The following is a 20,181-nucleotide window of genomic DNA, read 5'->3' as shown; positions in this document are numbered from 1 at the left end:
GTTCAGGAAAGTTAGCTGCACGCCAGGGAAATGAGGGGCTTTTATGCTTCTGTTTCTTGGGAGAAAACATTGAAGTCTTAGTTTTGAATTGCATTTTTGTTTGCCAGCTCTATGCTTCTAATGTATTTTTTTCCACTTGCATCTCTTTCATTCTAAAAGAGTAAGCCTGTCAGTGAGCTATAATCTGTCAGAATCATGTAAAAATGTTATTCCTAATATAGCATTAGCAGGTTAGGACGTTCTTAAAATAGATACTGTAGAGTTTTCAACATATCTTTCTAGTATTCAGTTTTTCAGGAGAACGAAAGGTTGGTTAAAAACCTGATTTTCATAGTGTAGCAAATAGATATTTGGAGTGAATATGTCTTTTTATCTGTCTGGCCAGAGCACAGGGCTGGAATTTGGAAGTGATAAATCCAGCCTCTTCATACAAGACAGGCTAGTTTAAAGCAACTTCTCTGTCTCAGTTTATTCATCTGTAAAATGGACACAATAATTATCTGTCCTTAGAGAAATAGATAGGACTCATTTCACAGTCATAAACCTCTTTAAAAATGAAATTGTAACTTCTGTTGCATTATGTTGGGGATCCAGGAAGAAACTTTCTATCTTTCTAACAATTACTTTGTGTTTATTTAAAAACAAGTTTTAAAGGAAGCTTAACACTTCTATATCCCTGGCATTGTACTTGTATGTGGGGGTTGTGTGTGTTAATAGTTCAAGCACAGTATTTGAAGCATCTCTTCAAGATCTTGCAGTGAAGAGATCTATTTTGTCATGACTGAAGTTTGCAGTTGAACTAAAGCAGTTTACATAGTTGCGCATGTGGCTCAAGGCTTTGTGAAATGAGATTTGATACCCAAATAACCTCATCTGCAGCATTTATTCCAGATAAATGATAAATGAGCCTTTTCCAGTCTGGAGAATCGTGCTAAAGGGTGCCTTGCTTTGAAATTGTACTGCGTGATTCACAGGCAGTTTGGGGTTTGATCCTGCAGGAATTCCTCATGAAAGTAGTCCTGTTTAAGAGCAGAGCTTGCCTGAATTAATTTTCTGGGCTCAGGTGCTGGATCTGTCCATTTTTCTATGTATTCTTTAAGAGCAAAATTCATACAGTTTCAGGGTCTGATTCTGTTGCCTTTGAAGCCGATGACAGATTTCTTGCAGACTGAAAATCGGTAGGATTGGGGTTTTGTGGGAATATTAAGACACTGGGTCTTTGTAGAATTTAGGAGTGAAAGGGCTAATGCTCAGTAACAGTATGTGGGACAGTTTGCTTCTCTGGCTCTTACCCTTTGAATTATGCCACTGAGCACACCTTAAACGAGGGGAAAAAAAGAAAGGGTTCGTTGGTGTCTTTTTGGAAAAGCAGCGTTAACGGTTCTGTCCTTGGCATTCCCAGGCATTGTGTTTGCATTAGTTACAGCCAGTTTCTACTAGCAAGGTGTGTTGGGAGAGCTTTCTGAAGTGGCTCTGGGTGTTGGCAGAGGCTTGTCCCTTGAGTGAGAGTTTCACTTCTCAAATCTGCAAGCTATTTGCTTGGCACTTTGGAGAAGAGGGAAACTGCTGCTCTGCAGAAAGCATGGTGAAGAGAGCGCTGCCAAGCAGGCTGAGAAGAGGAAAAGGGATTTAGAAACCTCCTTGCCTTGGCTGGGAAAGGGAGTGTCTGACTTCACTTGCCCAGCAGATTATTTAAAACTGATCCCTGCGAGCCTCAGAGGTGATGCCTGCTCCTCTGTTGCATGGATGCAGCGGGCTGGGAGTGGTAGCAGGGTCTTGTGGGTGTCAAGAATCTGTCTTTTTACGTGGGCTGTGTTATTTCTGGTTATAATCAACTCTTCCATTGTGGTCCGTGCAGGTGAAACCCGCATGAGGTTCTATGAGCTGCTCGTTAATGGTCTTTACACTCCTCAGACCCTCCCTGTGGGCACCGAACAGGACGTGTCGCCAACTGTGAATGAGACTCTCCAGGTATGTCTGCGTGTTTGGTTTTAAGAATAACTCTCCAGAAAATTCCAAACATGCATCATTAACGTGAGCATTTTGACACTTTTAATTTAGCTTCTCTTTGTTTTTTTTTGTCTTGCCATAGTTTCAGTGGATGTTACTAATTAACTTTAAATATAACTTGCTTCTAATTGCCATAGCAAATGTAACTCTGTGAATGCAGTGCATGTGGCTAATCTCTATGCTGGTGTCTGCATAGCATGGTAAGTGCTTTTTGTCTTTGAGTGAAAAATGCTTGTAGAACTGACAGTATGTGCCCTATTAACATTAGAAATTCCTGCAGTTAGGACTGGATTGGGTCTGTCCCTGAGATGAGGTTATTCCCTTGAAGTCAGGGGGAATGATTTACAGTGGTACATTTGGCCAAGTGTCTGCAGTGTGTAATCCTTAGCGCGTACGTTCTTCAGCCTTGCTTAAAGGCTGAATGATAGAATGTGTCTGCTCTTGAATAGTGGCATCAATTTTCCAGAATCTTAATTAGTCACTGGAATCAGCTGCTAACAAAAGCAGTGGATGGAATTCCTGAGGGATTCCAGGGGTCCCTTGATATCTAGGGTACGATTCTCTGAACGGCATTTACACTTACCTGCTCCCTTGCAAAATCCACTGGGATGAGAGGACGAGGGGGAGGTGAAGCCTGTTTGTGTGAAGTCGTCAGCCTTCTTGGCTTGTCTAAGTGTACCTTGGCTCCTGATTGTGGCTTAGGAACTCACTTTAAGGCATCAAATTTGAAAGAGATTTGGCAGATTTCTCTTTTTTTTTTTTTCCCTTCTTCCTACTTCTCTGCATTCTTACGAGTTTTTACAATGCCATAATTTCATTAATTCCCTGATCAGATGTTTTGAGGGCAGGTGAGAGCTGTACATTGAGTGTGAAAATCCCATTGATCTGAAAAATAATAAAATTCTCTTCTCCCACCAACTACCCCACCAGCAACAAGGCAAAACACCAGTATCCTTTTAAGAGAATCATAAAGAGGCTGATTCTTCCTTACCTCCTAGCAAGGTGTTTTTGAAGGCAGGAGGGAGGCAAGTAATGATTTTCCTGCTATGAGCAGCGCCTGGCTTTTCATTTCTGCTGGTTACACGTCTCAAATGAAAATGCCCAGATTTGTTCTTACTCCTTTTTCAGGGTTAACAGCAAAAATTGATGGTATCCCCCAAAGCAGTCCCTGCTGTAATTGTCTTTAAGATTGTTTCTCTAGATCTTGTGTTCATGTATTATATTATTATCCTGAATTGATTTTTTTTTTTCCCAATTACCATCAAAATTTATTGCTTTGTGGGGAACTTTTAACTGTTTGCATCATGTTCTTGTCACTAGAATCTGCCAACGAACTTGTTTGCTATTGTAGTTTAGTAAAATACTCCTGACATTCGCTTTCTCCCTCCTGCAGAGCAACAAAGACCTGACAGTTGTGAGCCACAATCCCTGCCTGCAGACCATATCCAAACCCCACTGAAAAACAATCCACATCATATCTACACCAAAGGTGCAGAGATGTGGATTTTAGCAGGAAGCACGTGGCTGGTTCTTGACTCATTCTGTGGGTTTTAGAACAGTTGAGGAAGAAAATTCCCTGATGTCCATGTGGTTGTGATCTCGAGGGGGTCACACAAGTCCACACTATTGAGTGGGTGAGATGTGGTGAGTGTAGCAGGCAGGGAAGAGAGCTCAGCTTGACTTTGGTCAAGCTGGTGTGTTACAAGCAGGTAATTTTAAGGCTCTCTCTAGCCACCTGTGCTTGGGAGAGTTGCAGCCAGCTTGTAGTCTCACCAGTTCACTGTCCTGGTATGCTTTTGGGGATTTGGAACTCAGTCCTGCCTTTTGCTACCAGGTGGATTCTCACTGAGCTCTTGTTTTGCATTGTGGAACGTTGATTGTGGTGCTGATCATTAGAGTGGCACTGTTATGACTCAGCAGAGCCTGAGTTGGAGCAGGGCTGCTCTTAGAAACCCCCTGAATGTGCCTACAAAGTGAGTTGCAGAGCGGTTACTTGGCTGCTCTGTAGCCTTGTAGGGTTTCAGTTTCAAATGCCATGGTCAGTAGGGCTCTACTTCAGCATTTGTCTTTGGGAAGGGGTTTAAAAAGGTGTTTCTGGCTGTAGAGAACTTTCTGTGCCTTTTATACCTGTAGCCTTCTCCCTTCTTGTTAGAGATGAACGTTCGGTAGAGGGGGTGGTGGCTCAGCTCCCTCAGCTGGACCAACACAAAGCCCTGCGGCTTAGGTCTGGTTGCAGTTTGCTGGTTTGTAGGTTTTGATTTGTTTGCATTGAAAAAGATAAATTGATAATTTCATAGCTCAGAATTCTCTTAATTATCTTTCCTGTTTGCAATTTAGACAAGCCTCATACAGCTGAAAATGAAACGTTTAGCTGAAAGTATTGTGCAAGTCTCTTGTTCAGCTGCTGCTCTTAGGTATAGCTCATAAGGAATACTGTTGTGTCTGCTTTCTTCTTCCTCCTCCTATAGACAAGTTCCTCTTCGCTTGCCTTTCAAATCCGAGGGAACTGTCAATAATGGATAATGGTTTGTGTTTTCAGGGATGCTGTAACCTGTTTTATTTTGCCATGGAAATCAATGCAAACTCCTGTGTGCTCAACCCCTCTGAAAACCAAACGGATTAGACAAATACCTTTTAAAAAGTGTGTGTTTAGGTGCTTTTCTCTCTTCTGTTTTTCTAGTTGACGGATTCCTTGAAGCGCCTGAAAGACAGTAACCTGTCCTCTGCGGGATCCTCTGTCACCCCCAACAGCAGCACCCCGTTTTCCCATGACACAGCCTATTCCAGCTGTCGGCAAGACACCCCGAACTCCTACAGCCAGTTTACCCCCCAGTCCCAAGGAACACCTCACACCCCACGGTTAGGGACGCCGTTTTCCCAGGACTCCACCTATTCTAGTCGTCAGACAACACCCGTGTACCACTTTGGGCAGGACAGTGGGTACAAACCCAGGAGACACGAAACTAAATTTACGGATGCCTACAACCGTCGGCCGGGACATCACTATGTCCATAACTCAGCGGGTGTTTTCCGAGGGACGGAGCATCAGTTTAGTACTTACAAATCCCATCAGCCGGAGCCAGTTCAGTTCTCTCACACTCCTCCCCTGAGCCACTCTAGTTCTTCGAGCTACAAATCTGCCTTCTCTCCCTACCAAGCACCAGCTGTGTTTCCCCAAGCTGATGAGCAGCCGTTTCCCCAAACTTCCCGGGAAGCAGAGTACCGAAGACCTGCACCACCTCCCACTGAGATGGTTGTGGAAAGCAGCGCTGCCCCTAACATCGATTTTGTCCCAGTGAAGGAGAAACAGGAGGAGCCTCCTCCGCCCTTGCCCGAATCGAACTCTGCTCCTGAACCGAGCACAGTATCCTTCTCTCAGACCCCAGAGAGAAGCGAGACCCCTGGCACCCCCACCATGGAGTCGGAAATGCAGCATAACAGTTTAGACTCAAGGATTGAGATGCTCTTAAAAGAGCAGAGAACAAAGTTACCCTTTCTTAATGAGCATGACTCAGATAACGAGATCCGAATGGAAGGTAGCCCCATTTCCTCCTCTTCTTCCCAGCTCTCTCCCATCCCAATGTACGGTTCGAACTCTCAGCCCGGTTACAGAGGTCAGACACCTTCCTCGCGCCCTTCCAGCACAGGCCTGGAGGACATAAGCCCCACGCCGTTGCCTGACTCTGACGACGATGAGCCCATCCCTGGGACAGCTTCCTTGAGTCAGAATTCCCGGGGGACATCGGAGGCCAGCATGACTCCCATTGATCAGCTGAGCAGGACCTCCAAACTTGAGACCTCGGAGGCTAAAGAAATGGTGCCTGGTGACCAGACTCCAACGTCAGAAAAAATGGACGAGGTAAGTGAGCTGCAGCTGAGTTCTGAAGCTCCACGTGTATCCCTAGAGCTGGACAGGGCAGGGAATTGCACTTGTCGTGGTGGTAGAGCATAGTGTTTCTAGAGCCTTTTTCTTAAGGCAGCTGGAATGAGTGACACAAAGTGATGGTCTTAATCAAGTTGCCGGTCTCCAGCTTCCCTTGTTGCTGATAGCAGCCTGCTGCAATTTATAGCATCAGGAGAGCTCAAGGACTGCCCAAGCCACAGAACTTTGGCCAGTGCTTCTGCTATGTGAATGTCCTGAGTGTCAACAGACACTTAAGCCACTAGAGGAGTTAATGGAGCACTTTCTGCCATTGCTTTGGTCCCTGAGCACGGGTGTGTAAATGTGCACACACTTGCTTAACGGGGCTTTCATCTTACACCGAAGTATTGAATGTGTACTTTGTTTGATACTGGCTTTGTTTGATAGCTCTCCAGCTATTTATGCCATCTGGTTTGAACGGGAGACAGTTGCTGGGTTTGAATACTCACTTTGCTCACTTGAAAGGGGGAGGTAGTTGGCTTGTGGGGGATGTGCTCCACAAAGTCTTCCAATAATAGAGCAGAATTTGCTGCCTCTGCTGGGGCATTTGTGGCTGAAGGGACAGCGAGAGCTTAACAGTGTGGAATGGTGCCAGCAGACGGAGAAATTACCTTGCACGGTGTGTCTGTTTGGGAGGTCTGTTGCAACAAATGTGAGTATCGCTGCAGTAGACGTGTCAGTGCTATTCTGCTGTGTCAAAGAACAGTCAAAATACAGATCTTTGCAAATGCCAGACTGTGGCTCCTCACTCTTTGTAAGAGTCATGCAGGGAAACAGAACGGCTGGCCCTGGTGTGCAAGAACTCTGCAGTAAGGGGACCTCAGCCCTCCGAGAGGGCTGGTCTTGGGTAAATGTCCCAGGTGGGGCAGATAAATTGAACTTGTGCAAGTTTGCTGGGGTTGAGCTGGCAGAATGGGTTTCCCTCCAGTGGGCTGCCGTGGTGAGGTTTCCACCTGAAAAGTGGCTGCATTTCAGGAGAGGAGGAGCTGTTCCTGTAGCTATGGGCTTTGCAGAGCGCTTAACTGGAGGGAAAGTGCTGCAGCAGTAACAGAGTGCAGGGCTCGGTGCTAAATACAACAAAACCCCAGTAACTGTAGTGCATATTTTGTTGTTTCTACATGCCTTTCCAAACCTGCTTGTCCTTGCAGTTGCCAGTTTAGCCTTTGAAACAATTCAGCTGCTTGAGGCCTCATTCATCATGTAGGCTGGCCCAGGATCTCCTCCTGGGAGGCAAGTCTCTGGCTGGTGGGGCCTGATGATGTGTTAATTAGGAATGGAGTTTTGATTCCTTGAGCTCAGGCTTGCAGGCTTCAGAGGGATACTCTTAGTTTGCCTAAAACAAGTGAGAAAGGCATCTTTCATCTCCTTGCTACTCTGGGTTTGTATCTGCTGTACTTTACTCTTGTGCAAGCCAATTCTGAGCATGTTTAGTAAGGCGGGTGAATGCCAGTGTGGTGTGTGGGATCAGGCACTTTCCATCAGTGTTGAGGGACTGGCTGGGGTGTTACATTTGTAGGTTGTGATGTGAGGCAGCAACATGTTCATGTTGAAGCCCATGTTCAGTCTTTGTCTCCCCTTAATGAGATGTTGGTGTCAGAAGTTCACATCGATGGTTCTGTGATACAAAACAATGCAATTGCCTTGATCCTCTGCAGAAGGTGGTAGCAGGGTCTCCATGCAGGTCATTGCTGCCTTAGTTGTCTCCTCCCCCTAAAAAAGTTTGATGTTTGTTGTTGGAGCTGTTTATTCAGCCCTTCTCTTGGTTACAAATCACACTAAACTATCCTGGCATGTTTGAAAAGTTGCCTGTGCCTTTCCTTGCTCCTTCTGATGCACAAAAAACCATCTCCATGTGTTTTTGCTTCCTTCCCTCGCCCCTCTCCCCCCCTGGTTTTTTGCTTTAGAAGGAGGCTCTCCTGGCTTCCCTCTCGTGCTGAAGGAGCAGAGCTGAACAGTGACTTAACATAGGCTGAAATTCGAGCTGCAGCTTTCCAACTGAGTTAGAGAGGAGCATTGAGTCTGTCTAAGGGCTGGAAAGCTGAACCTCTGGCTTCAGCCTATTGTGATACCACTATTCAACGTTCAGTCCTTCAGAGAATCCTCCATCAAAACAGAGGGAAGGCAGACCCAAATATGTCCAGAACTCTGTGGTGTGGGGAGCAGAAATGATATATTAGTGCAGGGAGGGCTCATAAAGTATCACGAGGAAGCAATAAAGGGCAGAGAGATCGAACTTCTTATTTACTTCATATTTGGCTCTTCAAGGCTTGGAGCAGCCCCAGGCCAGCTCTCTTTGGGCGGGTGCTCCAGCTGGGAAAATCTCAGGATTCAGAAGGATGCCAGCAAAGTCATAGGGAAGTTTTTCCCTGAGACAGAAGGTGCTTTTCAAGGAGCTGCTCCTGTTTCCAATGAAAACAAGCACAATTTTTGTCAGTGATTGCTAATAAGGTAACATTTGTTCTATAGGTGAAGTGCTGTCAAATCATCAATCACCCCACACTTGCCATAGGTAAAGGAGATACAGCCAAGCCCCACCAATTGCTCTGATTTATCATGCAAGACCCTGAGTTTGATTTCAAGATCCGATACGATACTCCTAAGCCAGAGCCTGGCAGGGAGCTTGGGTGTGGGAGAGGAAGGGCTCTGCGTCTGCCTGCAACGCCTAACACCCGCAGTCAGAGCAGTGGTTGTGGTCTGCAGGGAAAGTCCTGCTGAGCTTAGCCAAGGGCCGAGCGCCGAGAGGAGGAACAGGTCGGGATGTGGGCAGTAGGAGGTAAGAGGAGAAAAGGGATCCCTGACAAACAGCACAACCTGCCAGCCAGGAAGGAAGGGCAGAGAGGGCTTTTTCAAGAAGCTAGAAGATGGCAAGGAAAGAAAGAAGCTGCATTATTATTGTGGAGGGTAACAATGTACAAACTTACCTTCTTGTGTTCCTAAGAGGTAACAAGGAAAGAACTGTAACTTTCACAGGATCTTTGCTGTTTCAGAAGTGCAAAGGTTAAATAAGTACAGTTTGACTTTCTGGCATCCCATTTGAGCCAGGTCTTGTTTTTGCTTGGTTTGTTACAGGAAGAGGCCCTGCCTGTGCGTGCTGGGGAGGGTGACAGGATTGTAACAAGTCACGTTGTTGTGTATTGATGATGCCTTTCATGTTTCAGCTTACGAATGTGTTAGTTTGTGTGCATAGCCAGTGTGTAATAGGAAGATTGTGTGGCTGACAATGGTATTTTTCCAGATTTATATGTACAAAAGTACTTTTAATTGAGGGATCAAGAGACTCCTGTCTTCCTGGTAGTTTGGCTGAGCACCTAGTTACTGTGGTAGGAGGTGCCTTAAAAACACCAATGAGAATCCTAAAACATGAAGATTCTGAGAGATGAATGAGGTGAGAGCAGTTCTGCTGCTGCTTGCTGTGAGTTTTAGCGAATGGTTTGGGGAGCAAATGAAGTCTCACAGTGCACAGCAGCCCTAGAGCCTCCAAAAGCCACTGCTGTCACCAGCACAGTGTCACCCCAGGGTCTCACTTGGCTGTTGTGAATGTTTTTAATGCCGTGCTGGATGCTGAGGTGCTACTTACAGGACAGCATCAGCATCCCTGTGACAAGCTGTGTGTGTGCAGCAGTTACCCAGGGGGCATTTCTGAGCTGTGCTTACACATAGATGAGGTGGGTCAGGCTCAGCCCCACAGTGGGCTCTGCTGTAGTTCCTGGGATTACATCTGGGCTGAATTTGCACTTTGCATTGAAGTATCTTTTGGGTTCTTGTGTGGTCGTGGCCAGAGCTGGAAGAAATTTATGTGCAAGTGTCCCCACATTGTCCCTCTGGAGCCTTAGCAGGATGTGGTGACGTTCTCTTCAAGAAACTGCATTTTGTCTTGTGCCACTCCACGCTGCTACATCCCCATCCAGACTGGGCTGTGTTTCAGCAGCTGGTAAATGATTCCCCTTTCCTGCAGAGCCAAGTTCAACCTTTAGCTGTCATGAGAGAAAGCAGTGCCCTGATGCTGGCCAGGCAGTGAGAGGAGCTGCAGGGGAGTTTCTCTGCCAGCACTACCTGCAGTGGTCACCCCAGGAGTGGTTGATGCCCCTTGGAGCTGTGCTGTGCAGAAGCAAGTCAGTCTCTGTCTGCAGAAGGATGCTCTCCTCCTGTACCCTGCTCCTACCCATAGCTTGTGTGGGGTTCCTGGGACGCTGACAGTGGGTTAGATGGAGCCTCCTAAGGATGAACCCAAACACACTCTCCTAAGGGATGTTTCTGGGCTGGAGAGTGCAGAAGTGATTTACTCAAGGTAAATGCACGCTGAGGTTGAGAAGGTAGAGTCTTAAGAGCCAAGAAATGTGATACCTTCGTTTCCACAGTAACTGTGCATGAGCCTTTATGCCCATAAGTAGCTGTTATGTATGTGTAATATATATGGGTACACCTGGGATCCAGTTTACAGCTAGAGTGGGATTCATCATGTCTGGAGGGAGATGGGGGGAGTAGATGTGGGGAATGGCAGCTCTGACTGTGTTTTTTTTAAGAGAAGAGGGGAGAAAACCCTGAGAATTGTGATTTATGCCCAGTCTCATAAACACTTTTTCACATTTTCCTGCCTCCTGAGCTCCTGTGAATGCCATCATGCCTGACAGAACCTGTTCCTAATGGAAACTCAAAAAAAGGTATATATTATGACCATGAATTTCCAGAAATGCAGCCAGCCAATGCCCAGGCAGCAAAGATTGGGATGGCTGCTGTGGTTTGACATGTGAGTTCCACCAGCCACGCTAAACCTGTGAAATGAAAATGAGGGCAAGCTGCTTAAACTGTGGCTTCAGTTCTGCTCTCCCTGACCCATGCACAGCAGGAGTGAGAAGCCACAGGGACTTCAGGGGATCTTGCAGAGTTTAAGTGCTGAAGTTCAGAAAAAAGCAGCACACAAATCCCTCAAAAGGGGATTTAAATATGACATGACACTGCACCCTTTTGAGAGCTCAGAGGTTGGTTCAGCCTCTGTGACCAGAGGAGGGAGCACGCTGAGGCAGGATTATGTTCTCCCAGGGGTGCTCAGGGCTGAGGATCAGTTCCCATATAACCTGGCCAACATAAGGATGTCCTGGCTCCTGAAGCAGTGGGAATGCTCAGTATTTTACCTTTTTTTCAGAGCTGACACTAGGAGACCACAGGCAGGGACTGCTTTCTTGAACATCCAATTCATTTTCCACATGACAACCTGCTGCCTCTATGCAAATTTATATGAAGCAGAGAAGTCTGTTTTCCCCAAGTTGTGTTTCGCTTTTGACTTTCTGTATTTGGCTGCAGTTTGCTTCTTGGGGTGCTTGCAGAGCTGGTGGTCAGCAGAGCAGAGGGCTTGACCAGCCAAATGCGTTCAGTAGAGGAAGCAGTGAGAGGTAACAAGCCCAGAAGCAGTTTTTAAAGTCACTTTTTCAGAGCAGAATTGCATAGGAGACACCTTATGTTCGTGGTGATGCCCTGGATGTATATATTCATGGGAATAGGGGGGGGAAACTAAATGGAGAAATACTCAATTGTTTATGGTTTGGGATTTTTGGATACACGACAACTGTAGAATGAGAGAACATGTCTGTAGTTGGTAACAGAGCTAGAAATGGTGAAATGCTCTGGAGTGTAACTGAAAAATAGAAAGCAGGCTGTGGTTGGGAGGCTGAGTGGTTCTTTCACTCTCTCATACCAGGCCAAGACTTTGAGGCTTTTTCATTTTGCATACCTCATAGACATGACATTGCCATTCCCTTTTGTAAATCACTGTTGCAGATTATACCCTTGCCACCGGCTCAGTTCATTCTCTGTTTTGCCACCAGTGTGACTTTCTGTATGTTTTCTGTTCCTGGTGGAGGGGATATGTATCATTGCATTGCTTGTTAATAGGTAGAGCACTGCTTATTTTGTGTTTGTGTAATCTATAGATGCTCTGCTGCACTGGAAACTTAGCTCCAAATTACAATGTTTAACCATAGCATATAGCTTATGGCAGAATAATATTTGCAAGTCTGAGCTCTGCACCATTTGCAGTTAGAGAGCCCAGGGCATCTCCCCTTTGCTGCTTACACAGTTCTTCCTATTCTTTTCAACACTCAGGTTTTAGCAGTGATGATATTGAATGTTCAGATGTCCTAAATACAGCCTGTGAAGCCTCCCGTTGAAGTGACACATTTCCCTCACAGTTTCTCCAACCCATTATCATTCTGGTTGCATTTCACATCTGATGGTTGTGAAAAGTGACCAAGGGAATGCAGACAAGTTAGTGGATGGCAGCGTGTGTTGCAACGTGCAGTGACACTGAGAAAATGTGCCAGTGTGTTAGGTAATCAGTAGAAATATTGAGAAAATAATTGCTGTTAACATATTGTGCTGGCAGGCACCAGCACAGCACTAATTTCTGGGTCTGATTCTGAAGGAGATGGAGCAGCCGCTGTGTTCTATATGTGTCTGTGTCTGACACAGAGCAGTGAACAGACGAGCGCTTATTCAAATTTCTGCTGGCTGTTGCCTTTCCTGGAGTCCTCTAAATAGATACAGTTCATCAGTAGAATGGGGTTTTTTTTTTTTTCCATATGCACCATTTTCAGTCCCATGACTTTGCCACCCCCCTTCTATTAATTGTAATTTTCATTTTGGGTGCTTGGTTGTTCTGGTGAAGATGGGGCAAAACTCAAAACGAAACCTGTGAGTTCGTTAACTCAGCGCATCACGTACCTGCCCACGAGGGCTCCTTTGCCCCAGTGTTACTGCTGTCTCAGGATTCAGTATGACAGTGCAGTGCTTGCTTTTGGAAGTGCCCATTCATCAGGACAAAAGATTGCTCAAAATTTTTCAGCTCCTAGAAACAAAGTATTGAGAAAATCGTAGAATTCCAGACTGGTTTGGGTTGAAGGGACCTTAAAACTCACCCAGTTCCAACCCCCTGCCATGGGCTGGGGCACCTTCCACTAGAGCAGGTTGCTCCAAGCCCCTGTGTCCAACCTGGCCTTGAACACTGCCAGGGATGGGGCAGCCACAGCTTCTCTGGGCACCCTGTGCCAGCGCCTCAGCACCCTCATAGCAAACAATTTCTTCCTAATGTCTAATCTAAATCTCCCGTGTCAGTTTAAAGCCATTCACCCTTGCCCTGTCCCTACAGGCCCTTGTCCAAAGCCCCTCTCCAGGTTTCTTGTAGCCCCTTTAGGCACTGGAGCTGCTCTGAGGTCTCCCTGGAGCTTTCTCTTCTCCAGGCTGAACAAACCCAACTCTTTCAATGGTAAAAAAAACCCAACAGTGTTTAATTTGCTTAGTGCTAAAATAAAGCCAGTGGCTGCTTTCCCAAGCTTCCAGCCATGCAGACAGGCCCGATGAGGTCAACATGTGTATAAACTAGCAAGACAGCAAATTGGGGTTTCTAATTTCTCCCCAGGTTGGAATAGGTTTACTCCTCTGGGTGTTGCAGAAGTGTTGCTTCGGGAGCAGTTTGAGTAAAGGAAGTTGTTCGCGGCTTGGGCTTCGGCAATCGCTCTTTGCATAGAGGGCACTGTGAGCACTGCGCAGGCACGGCGCGGGGAGGAAATGAAACTGCTGCTGCAGCTCCAAGCTGGCAGCAGCTCCTATGGTTTGGAGGTTTGGTTTGCGAAAGGGCCAGGCAGCTGTAGCAGAACTTCCAATTTTCACTCGTTGGGAATTGGGTGTTTTGATTTTGGCACTTAATGGCATTGGGATTCGCTGGCTGCTCTGAACCTCTGTGTTCTGTGGAGTATGTCTTGATGTGGAGTTAATAACTGTGTACTAAGTGGAATTTATTGCACACCTTTGACCAGCTCACCTGTGTTTTGCCCAATCTCTTTCTCTCTATCCATATTGGGCAATAGATCTGGGAGATCATTAGGGAAAAAAGCTCTGAGTATGGTGAGGAGGGGAGGAAGAGGAGAAGATGGTCTTGTATCTGAGTATGGAAGAGGAGGCAGAGATGGTCTTACCAGGGTCCAGGCTTTGCCTGACTCTTCAAGGTGGGATGTCCTCAGACTCACCACTGCCAAATTCCCTGTATCAATGAGTGCAGTGGCACAGAGACTTAGGAAGCAGAGGGCTGAGGATGGTGCAGGTTGGGTGACGTGGAGGAGGGCCTGGGTTTGATTTTCCTGGAGTTGAAACTGCCCTTTGCTGGCCTGATCAAGGAATCAGTTATCTGCTGCTTTGGTGGATGGTGTGGAGTGAGAGCTTCTTTCTTATGGCCATTTTTACCCCCAAAGAGCTGTCTTTCACAGTGAGCAGTATAGTTTTGTGCTATTGTCCAAATGGTGTGTCCTCCTCCCGCTGTGCAGGATTAACATGTGTTGCACGTGTCTGGGAGACGTTCCCTCTGGAGCCTGGGGAGGGATTGATGAAGTTGGTGGCTTCTTTCCAGGTTTCCCTTTTCCCAAAGGAGCTTGTTATTTCTGGTGCCTTGTGTGTCCCAGGCAAAACAAAACAGATATGTTTCAGGTGGAAGCAGGAGCTGGTTTAATGTTGGAGCACAGCTCTGGGAACAGTTTCCCAATCCAGTCCTTGTTGCTAAGGGGTCACCAAACGTGGCATTTGGGTCAGCAGATGCGGCTGAAGAGTTTCCAGTGCAGATAATTGAAATATTGTCTTTGAAAAGGATGCAGATAAATGTGAGCAACCGTTATCATGGTGCTCCAAGCATTTTGCTGTTATCCAGGAAAAAAATTACTTGGAAAATACGAAAATCCTTAGAACTGCATAAAATTATTCAAATGACAGTAAAATATAAAGGGCAATCTACTATTTGAATATATGCCATGGAGATGTGTGTGAAAGGATGCCTCCTGACAAGGGAATCTCAATGAATTGATTTGCTTGTTAATACAGTGTCAGGTGGGATGTATCTCCCAAATTACACTAGAAAAGTGCTAACAGCAGTTACTGAGGTGAATTCCAGGTCAGTGAGAAGCAGGAAGGCAGTGTGGGTTTGGTGGGGAAGGCAGCCTTGTCCTGGCAGGGCCCTGATGGAGGATGGAGACCTGATCTGGGGTTGCTTTGAAATTCCCTGGGGGCTGGCACCATGCAGGGAGCACCCAGCCTGGCTACGAGACACCAGAAGTAAGTTGTGATCCCTGCTGGGATGGATGCTCAGGCTTCACATTGAGGAAACCTTGTTGCATGACTTTATCTTGGCTTCTTGCTGGGACACGTGCTACAAAAGGGCTGTGGCACAAGGCTGCAGAGGGGGGAAGTGCCTTTGGCACGGCTGCTGTGGGTGCACAGTGCCTGGGGGTGACCCTGGTTGGCTTTTTCAGCCCAGCTGAGCTGGCTCTGCATTGCTGTGGGGTCATGGCAGGGGGGAAGCAGAGGTGGGTTTGCGCTGTTTTGTTTGGGAATCAACCACTGTGCAGTTGTTGCAGCTTCCACATGGTCTGTAGCTGCTCTGAAAGGGTTTGTGTGGATCTGCTTTCAATGGCCAAGCTGAAGAAAACCTGAGCTTTAGATAGTCCCATGCCTTTAAAAAAAGTCAGAAAGGCAGCTCATAGCAGTTCCTGGAGTTCTGAGTTGGGATGGGGGTTGTGTGAGGATAGATTTTGTTGTAAGTGAATTTGGGGCTAAACATACAGAATTGTAAGAAGGATGGATGTTGGACCCTTGTTGTGACCCAGTTTTTGCAGTACTTTTACTGTTTTAGCTGAGCTCTGGTATCAGGAGTGTTGCACAGTGTAACTGTTCTAGTGAGGCACAAGCATCACATCCAGTGAGATGTATTCATTGTGGTATGTGGAATAAGAAGTACCATGTAGCTCTGGTGCTTCAAAAGATGCTGAGGCTCAACTGTAAGTAAAACACTAAGACTTGCAAACCACCAAGCCAGCTGCTCCTCCACAACTGCTCAAAAACAAGAGATGTCCATTGCCTTCCAGCTTGTCACCTGCATCCGTGAGCACAGAGCCACATTCTGCTGTTCCTGTGCCTTTCTCACAACTGTTTCACATAGCTCTTCACACGAGTAACCTGCCTTTTCAAGAGTTCAATATGTAACTTCAAACTAATGACCTAATCTAATGGGAAAGCTGCTTTAAAAACTAAAAGTATGAGCTGTGTGATTGAGAGTGGTTTAGGTATGTCTGGTCCAGTGTGGGCTTTAGAGATGCTGTAGTGCTGTGTGCTTGTGCAGGGCTTTCCACTGATCTTGATCATTTTAGCGAAGCTTTTTGAAACAAGTATAAAGCACGTGGGTAAAGTAAGTCACCAACATGGGGAGGCCTGGAAGAGTCTGAAGGCTGAAGTGGTTGGGGTGAGGAGCAGAGCATGGGGCACCCAGCACTGGCTGCGGCTGGACGGCTCTGCCCGTGTGCAGCCCTTCCGCTTGAGCAGCCATCTGTGGGAGAGCTTGATTATAGCTTTGCTGCAAGAGGGCAGAGACTTTGGACCAACTCCTGAGTAAGCAGAGAAAAGGCATGTCTTTACCTTGGCTGTCTGTGGTGGTGGGGATTATCTCTTCTAGGTTTCCAAAAGACCTTTAGTGGGAGGTCAGAGCAATTCATGCCATGCAAAAAACCCTGTCAGCAGCAGGGCTGCTCCCCTGGGGTCCCTCTGCAGCTCACAACCAGCACATTAGGACATGATCTTGTTGCAGTAGTTGCTGGTGGACGTGTCTTCCACAGATACCTACTCCATTTCTAAACCCATCTGCACTTCTGAGTCTTTGCAGTATCCTGTGGCAATGAGGTGCACAGTTGAAGTTTGCTTTAGGTGAGAAGTGTTGCCATGTGTTTGTTTTAAACCTCCTGCTTGCTAATGAGGAGACAGGTGGGGAAATCAGCATGTTTTACCTCTTGTCTCTTTTCTGAATAGTCTATGCCAGCACAAATGGCAGTGGGAGTGCAGCCCAGCTGTGGGGTATTTCCACTCTGGTAATTTAGAACAGTTGTGGTTATTTTGCATATCGTGGGGATAGTTTAATAGCAAGAGTTTTGTATCTTCTAAAAGGCCGTGAGAGATGTCATGTCCTGCACAGAGACTGTTTTTTGTTAAGGGATCAGTCAACAGTAGGCAGGCACAGGGGTTATGTTTCCATCACCTGAAAGCAGTGGTATGGGAGGAAAAGTTGCCTTTCCCTCACTGAGCAGCTTTTGCAGAGGGTTAACTTGAAGGTATTACTGGCTGGATATTGCTTCAGGCTTTGTCTTAGAATGAGGAAGACTTTTAATGTTTTAATGAATACGTTACATACCTCAGCTGATGCGGTTGATTCTCTCCTCTCTGACTGCACTTAGTTAAATCAGAGTACAGCAAGAGAAGGAAAATCTAAGCAGGAAATAAAGCAGTGAAAAATTCAAGTTGCCTCCAGAGAGAAGATCTTTTAAGAGAAGTGTTACCAAAGGGGAACTGTTTCTTGCTGGCCTCACCCTTACTTTTGAGGAAGAACATCTCTACTGAGCCTCTTTAGCTGCTTGAAATAGGTTCCTTGGAGTGAAGCATCTCCTGTGGTCTCATTGGGTTTTAATGCATCCCTTGCTGGGGAAGGACTTGTCAGCTTGCGTTGTAATGCTCAGAAAATGAGTGGAGCCTGCTGAGCTCATTAGGGTGCCCGTCATCATTTGTGGTCACTGCTGCAAAAGGCTCCATGTCCAGCCACAGCCAGTTAAAGAGAAGTTTTTGTCTTGTGAGCATCTCATTCCTCAGGGTCATTCTCTACTGCTGCCTCCCAGCACCTCCCTCGCACCACCTGCAGTGGTGGCTTTATCCAGAGTGGTTAAATGCTCTTTGTCACACTCTGAGGATCAGGTGGACTGGCTGAACAGGCTTCTCTGCAGCGGTTTTGCTGGGAATTTCAGAAACCCAGCAGATGTGTGTTGTCCTGTCTGGGGATGATGGCAGTGGCTGTGCCCAGAACAGGCCACAGCTTTTCTGATTTGAAACCATACTGTGTTGCCACTGTGGCTGCAGGCAAGATGATAATGAGATCCTAAAGACTTTATTAACAGCATGTTCCTTTTTTCATGCTTTCTTAGTTCTTCTCAAGTAGTTGGTACTGGGGTAGGAGAGAGCTGCTGGGAGGAGAGGAGTGCTAAGTCTGTGTGACCTCCCAGGCCAGCAGTGGAGGGCTCATGACAATCTCAGCAAAAACCTTCAGGAAAGGGAAGGCGTCACATGAAAATCAGAACCCTTTCCCATTGCTTGTTCCACACTTTTTTGGGAAGTAAAGCTTGTATTTGCTTGGAAAGGGCTGTTCTGGGCTACCTCCATCAGCTGTGAGTTTTCTTGCAGGTGCCCTGGTTGCGTGAGTGGATCAGGACTGCAGCCTGGAAATTCAGGGCAAGAACAGCTCAAGCTGTTGGAGAGGGGAGGGAGAAGCCAGGCTCATCATTTGCGATGCCTCTTGAGAAGGAAGGCAAGTGTCTGAACTGCTGCCTCAGGATATACTAATGGTACCTGGGTCTGAGAGCAGACAGCAGCGAGCAGAAGAGCATTAAAAGATGGTACTGATGAATGATCTGACAGAAGCTCTTCTCTTTTTCTCTTGTGCCCGTTATGCTTCAAGACCTCAACTCCTCTGTTTCCACTCTCCCTTCTGAGGTGACTCAAGGTTGCTAAGGTTGCATTGTGGACATCCAGGTCTTGCAGATGAAACTGCTGTTGCTACTGACACTGGAAATGCAGAGAGCACTGAACAGAGCACTGAAAACGCTGCCATAACTGTCATAGCCACGTGATTTCAGATACTCGGTGTAGTAGTAGTATGTAAAAGGAGAAGAATATCAAACTGGCCTAGTTCTGCTGATTAAGACTTGTTTAAATACAGTATGTATACAACCTATTCTTCAGTAGGCTGATAACAGCTGGGAAGCTAGACTGCTTTCCAAGCTTATCTGCTTTCTTATCACCCTATTGGTAGTAAGATCTGAATTCATGGCTCCATTTGACCTAGGGTTTAAGTATAAGGGTAAGCTCAGGGGATGGCATGTGAGCTCCTGCCTGGCACTGAGCTATAAGGTATCTGTGTACTCTGCACTGACAGTTATTGCACCTTTTTTTTTTTTTTAACTTATAGGTGGACTCTGATCTAATGTTGCCAATTCCCTTTATCTCTGATTGTAAAATAGCTTCTTCTCTCTGGAAATGTGGGTGTATTTCTGCACACCAGCACAAAGAACAAAAGCAGTTCAGAATCATTTGGGAAATGAGTTCTCCATAGACAGTGTGATTTCTCCTAAATTCCTGGCTTTTCTTTGCATCTTTAGAGAAGGAGAAGCTGCCTCAAGCTCTGCATCTTTTGTGTGTGGACAGACCTTAGAATAAAACCTACTGATAATAGCTGAGATGGCAGAAAATGACAGAGAAACCCATTGCATGCTTATCGCTGCCTTTCTCTTTTTTCAGAGCGACTGTTCAGTTCTTCTGTTGGATTTGGTTGGTTTGTTCCCAGGACTCTGCATCAATGAACCTGGTGTCTGAAAAGGGCTTTACCTGGGTAAAGCCAGTCTGGCTGTATGAAAGTCTTTGGGAGAAGCAGAGAACATTCCCTGACTAATTTATCTGTAGGGGGTATTTTCTTGCCACTCTCCCATCCTTTTATGCATGACTTAGCTTCCCAGCCGACTGAAGCCTTTGAAGTTCGATTGCAAATAGCTCTTCAGCTGTCCCTTCCCCCCATCTAAAATAGGGAAACCAGAACAACCATTCCTGTGGAAAGAGCCTCCCTTGTTACATGGCTCCCCAATGTTAACACCCCTCTCTTTTCCTCCTTCCTTTTCCCTACCTCCTCCTCCCCCCCATAAAGAAACCTTTTTTTCCCCCTTAATAAGATCTACTTAAGACTTGAGGAAAAAGGCCATGGTTCCATGAGATGGTAAATCCAATTTTAGGGTGTTTCATATGTGCTGAAAACCACCGTGGCCGCGTGAGGCAGCCCCTGAATTGGCACACATTCATCCTGCCAGTTCACATTTGTTCACATAATGCAGAAGGGGCGACTGGCCAGGCCAGCTTCACATCGGGGCATTACACACAGGCTGCCCAGGCATCCCTGAACTCAGGATGGGGGCCACTGGCTCCCCATCTCATACTCTCGCTGTACTTTATGATCTGCCCCGTTGTATGTGCACATTTATCTCTGCTCAGACCTGTGCAGGTGGGAGGTCTGGAAGTTTCCAGTCTCGGTGCTGATGTCCATGAACCCAAAGGATGTTACGTGAGCCTGCTCTCTTCCTAGAGCTGTCCCTGCAGACACCAGAGAGTCTCTTGTGCATGCTGGTAGCCCGAGGGCG

At 46.5% G+C, this 20,181-nt stretch overlaps 1 protein-coding gene across 1 annotated transcript in view; it reads left to right on the top strand.

The window, feature by feature from the left end:
* Positions 1 to 20,181, top strand: part of SETD1B (SET domain containing 1B, histone lysine methyltransferase) — a 52,200-nt gene that overhangs the window by 3,450 nt on the left and 28,569 nt on the right. Inside the window, 2 exon segments of the mRNA XM_030500985.1 lie at positions 1,859 to 1,971; positions 4,691 to 5,869. Coding sequence (XP_030356845.1) covers positions 1,859 to 1,971; positions 4,691 to 5,869 — 1,292 coding nt within the window.

Source organism: Strigops habroptila, chromosome 11 (assembly GCF_004027225.2).
Source record: "Strigops habroptila isolate Jane chromosome 11, bStrHab1.2.pri, whole genome shotgun sequence".
Lineage (NCBI taxonomy): Eukaryota > Metazoa > Chordata > Aves > Psittaciformes > Psittacidae > Strigops > Strigops habroptila.
The sequence above is the reverse complement of the archived record's forward strand: the minus strand, read 5'-3'. Positions and strand labels throughout refer to the sequence as shown.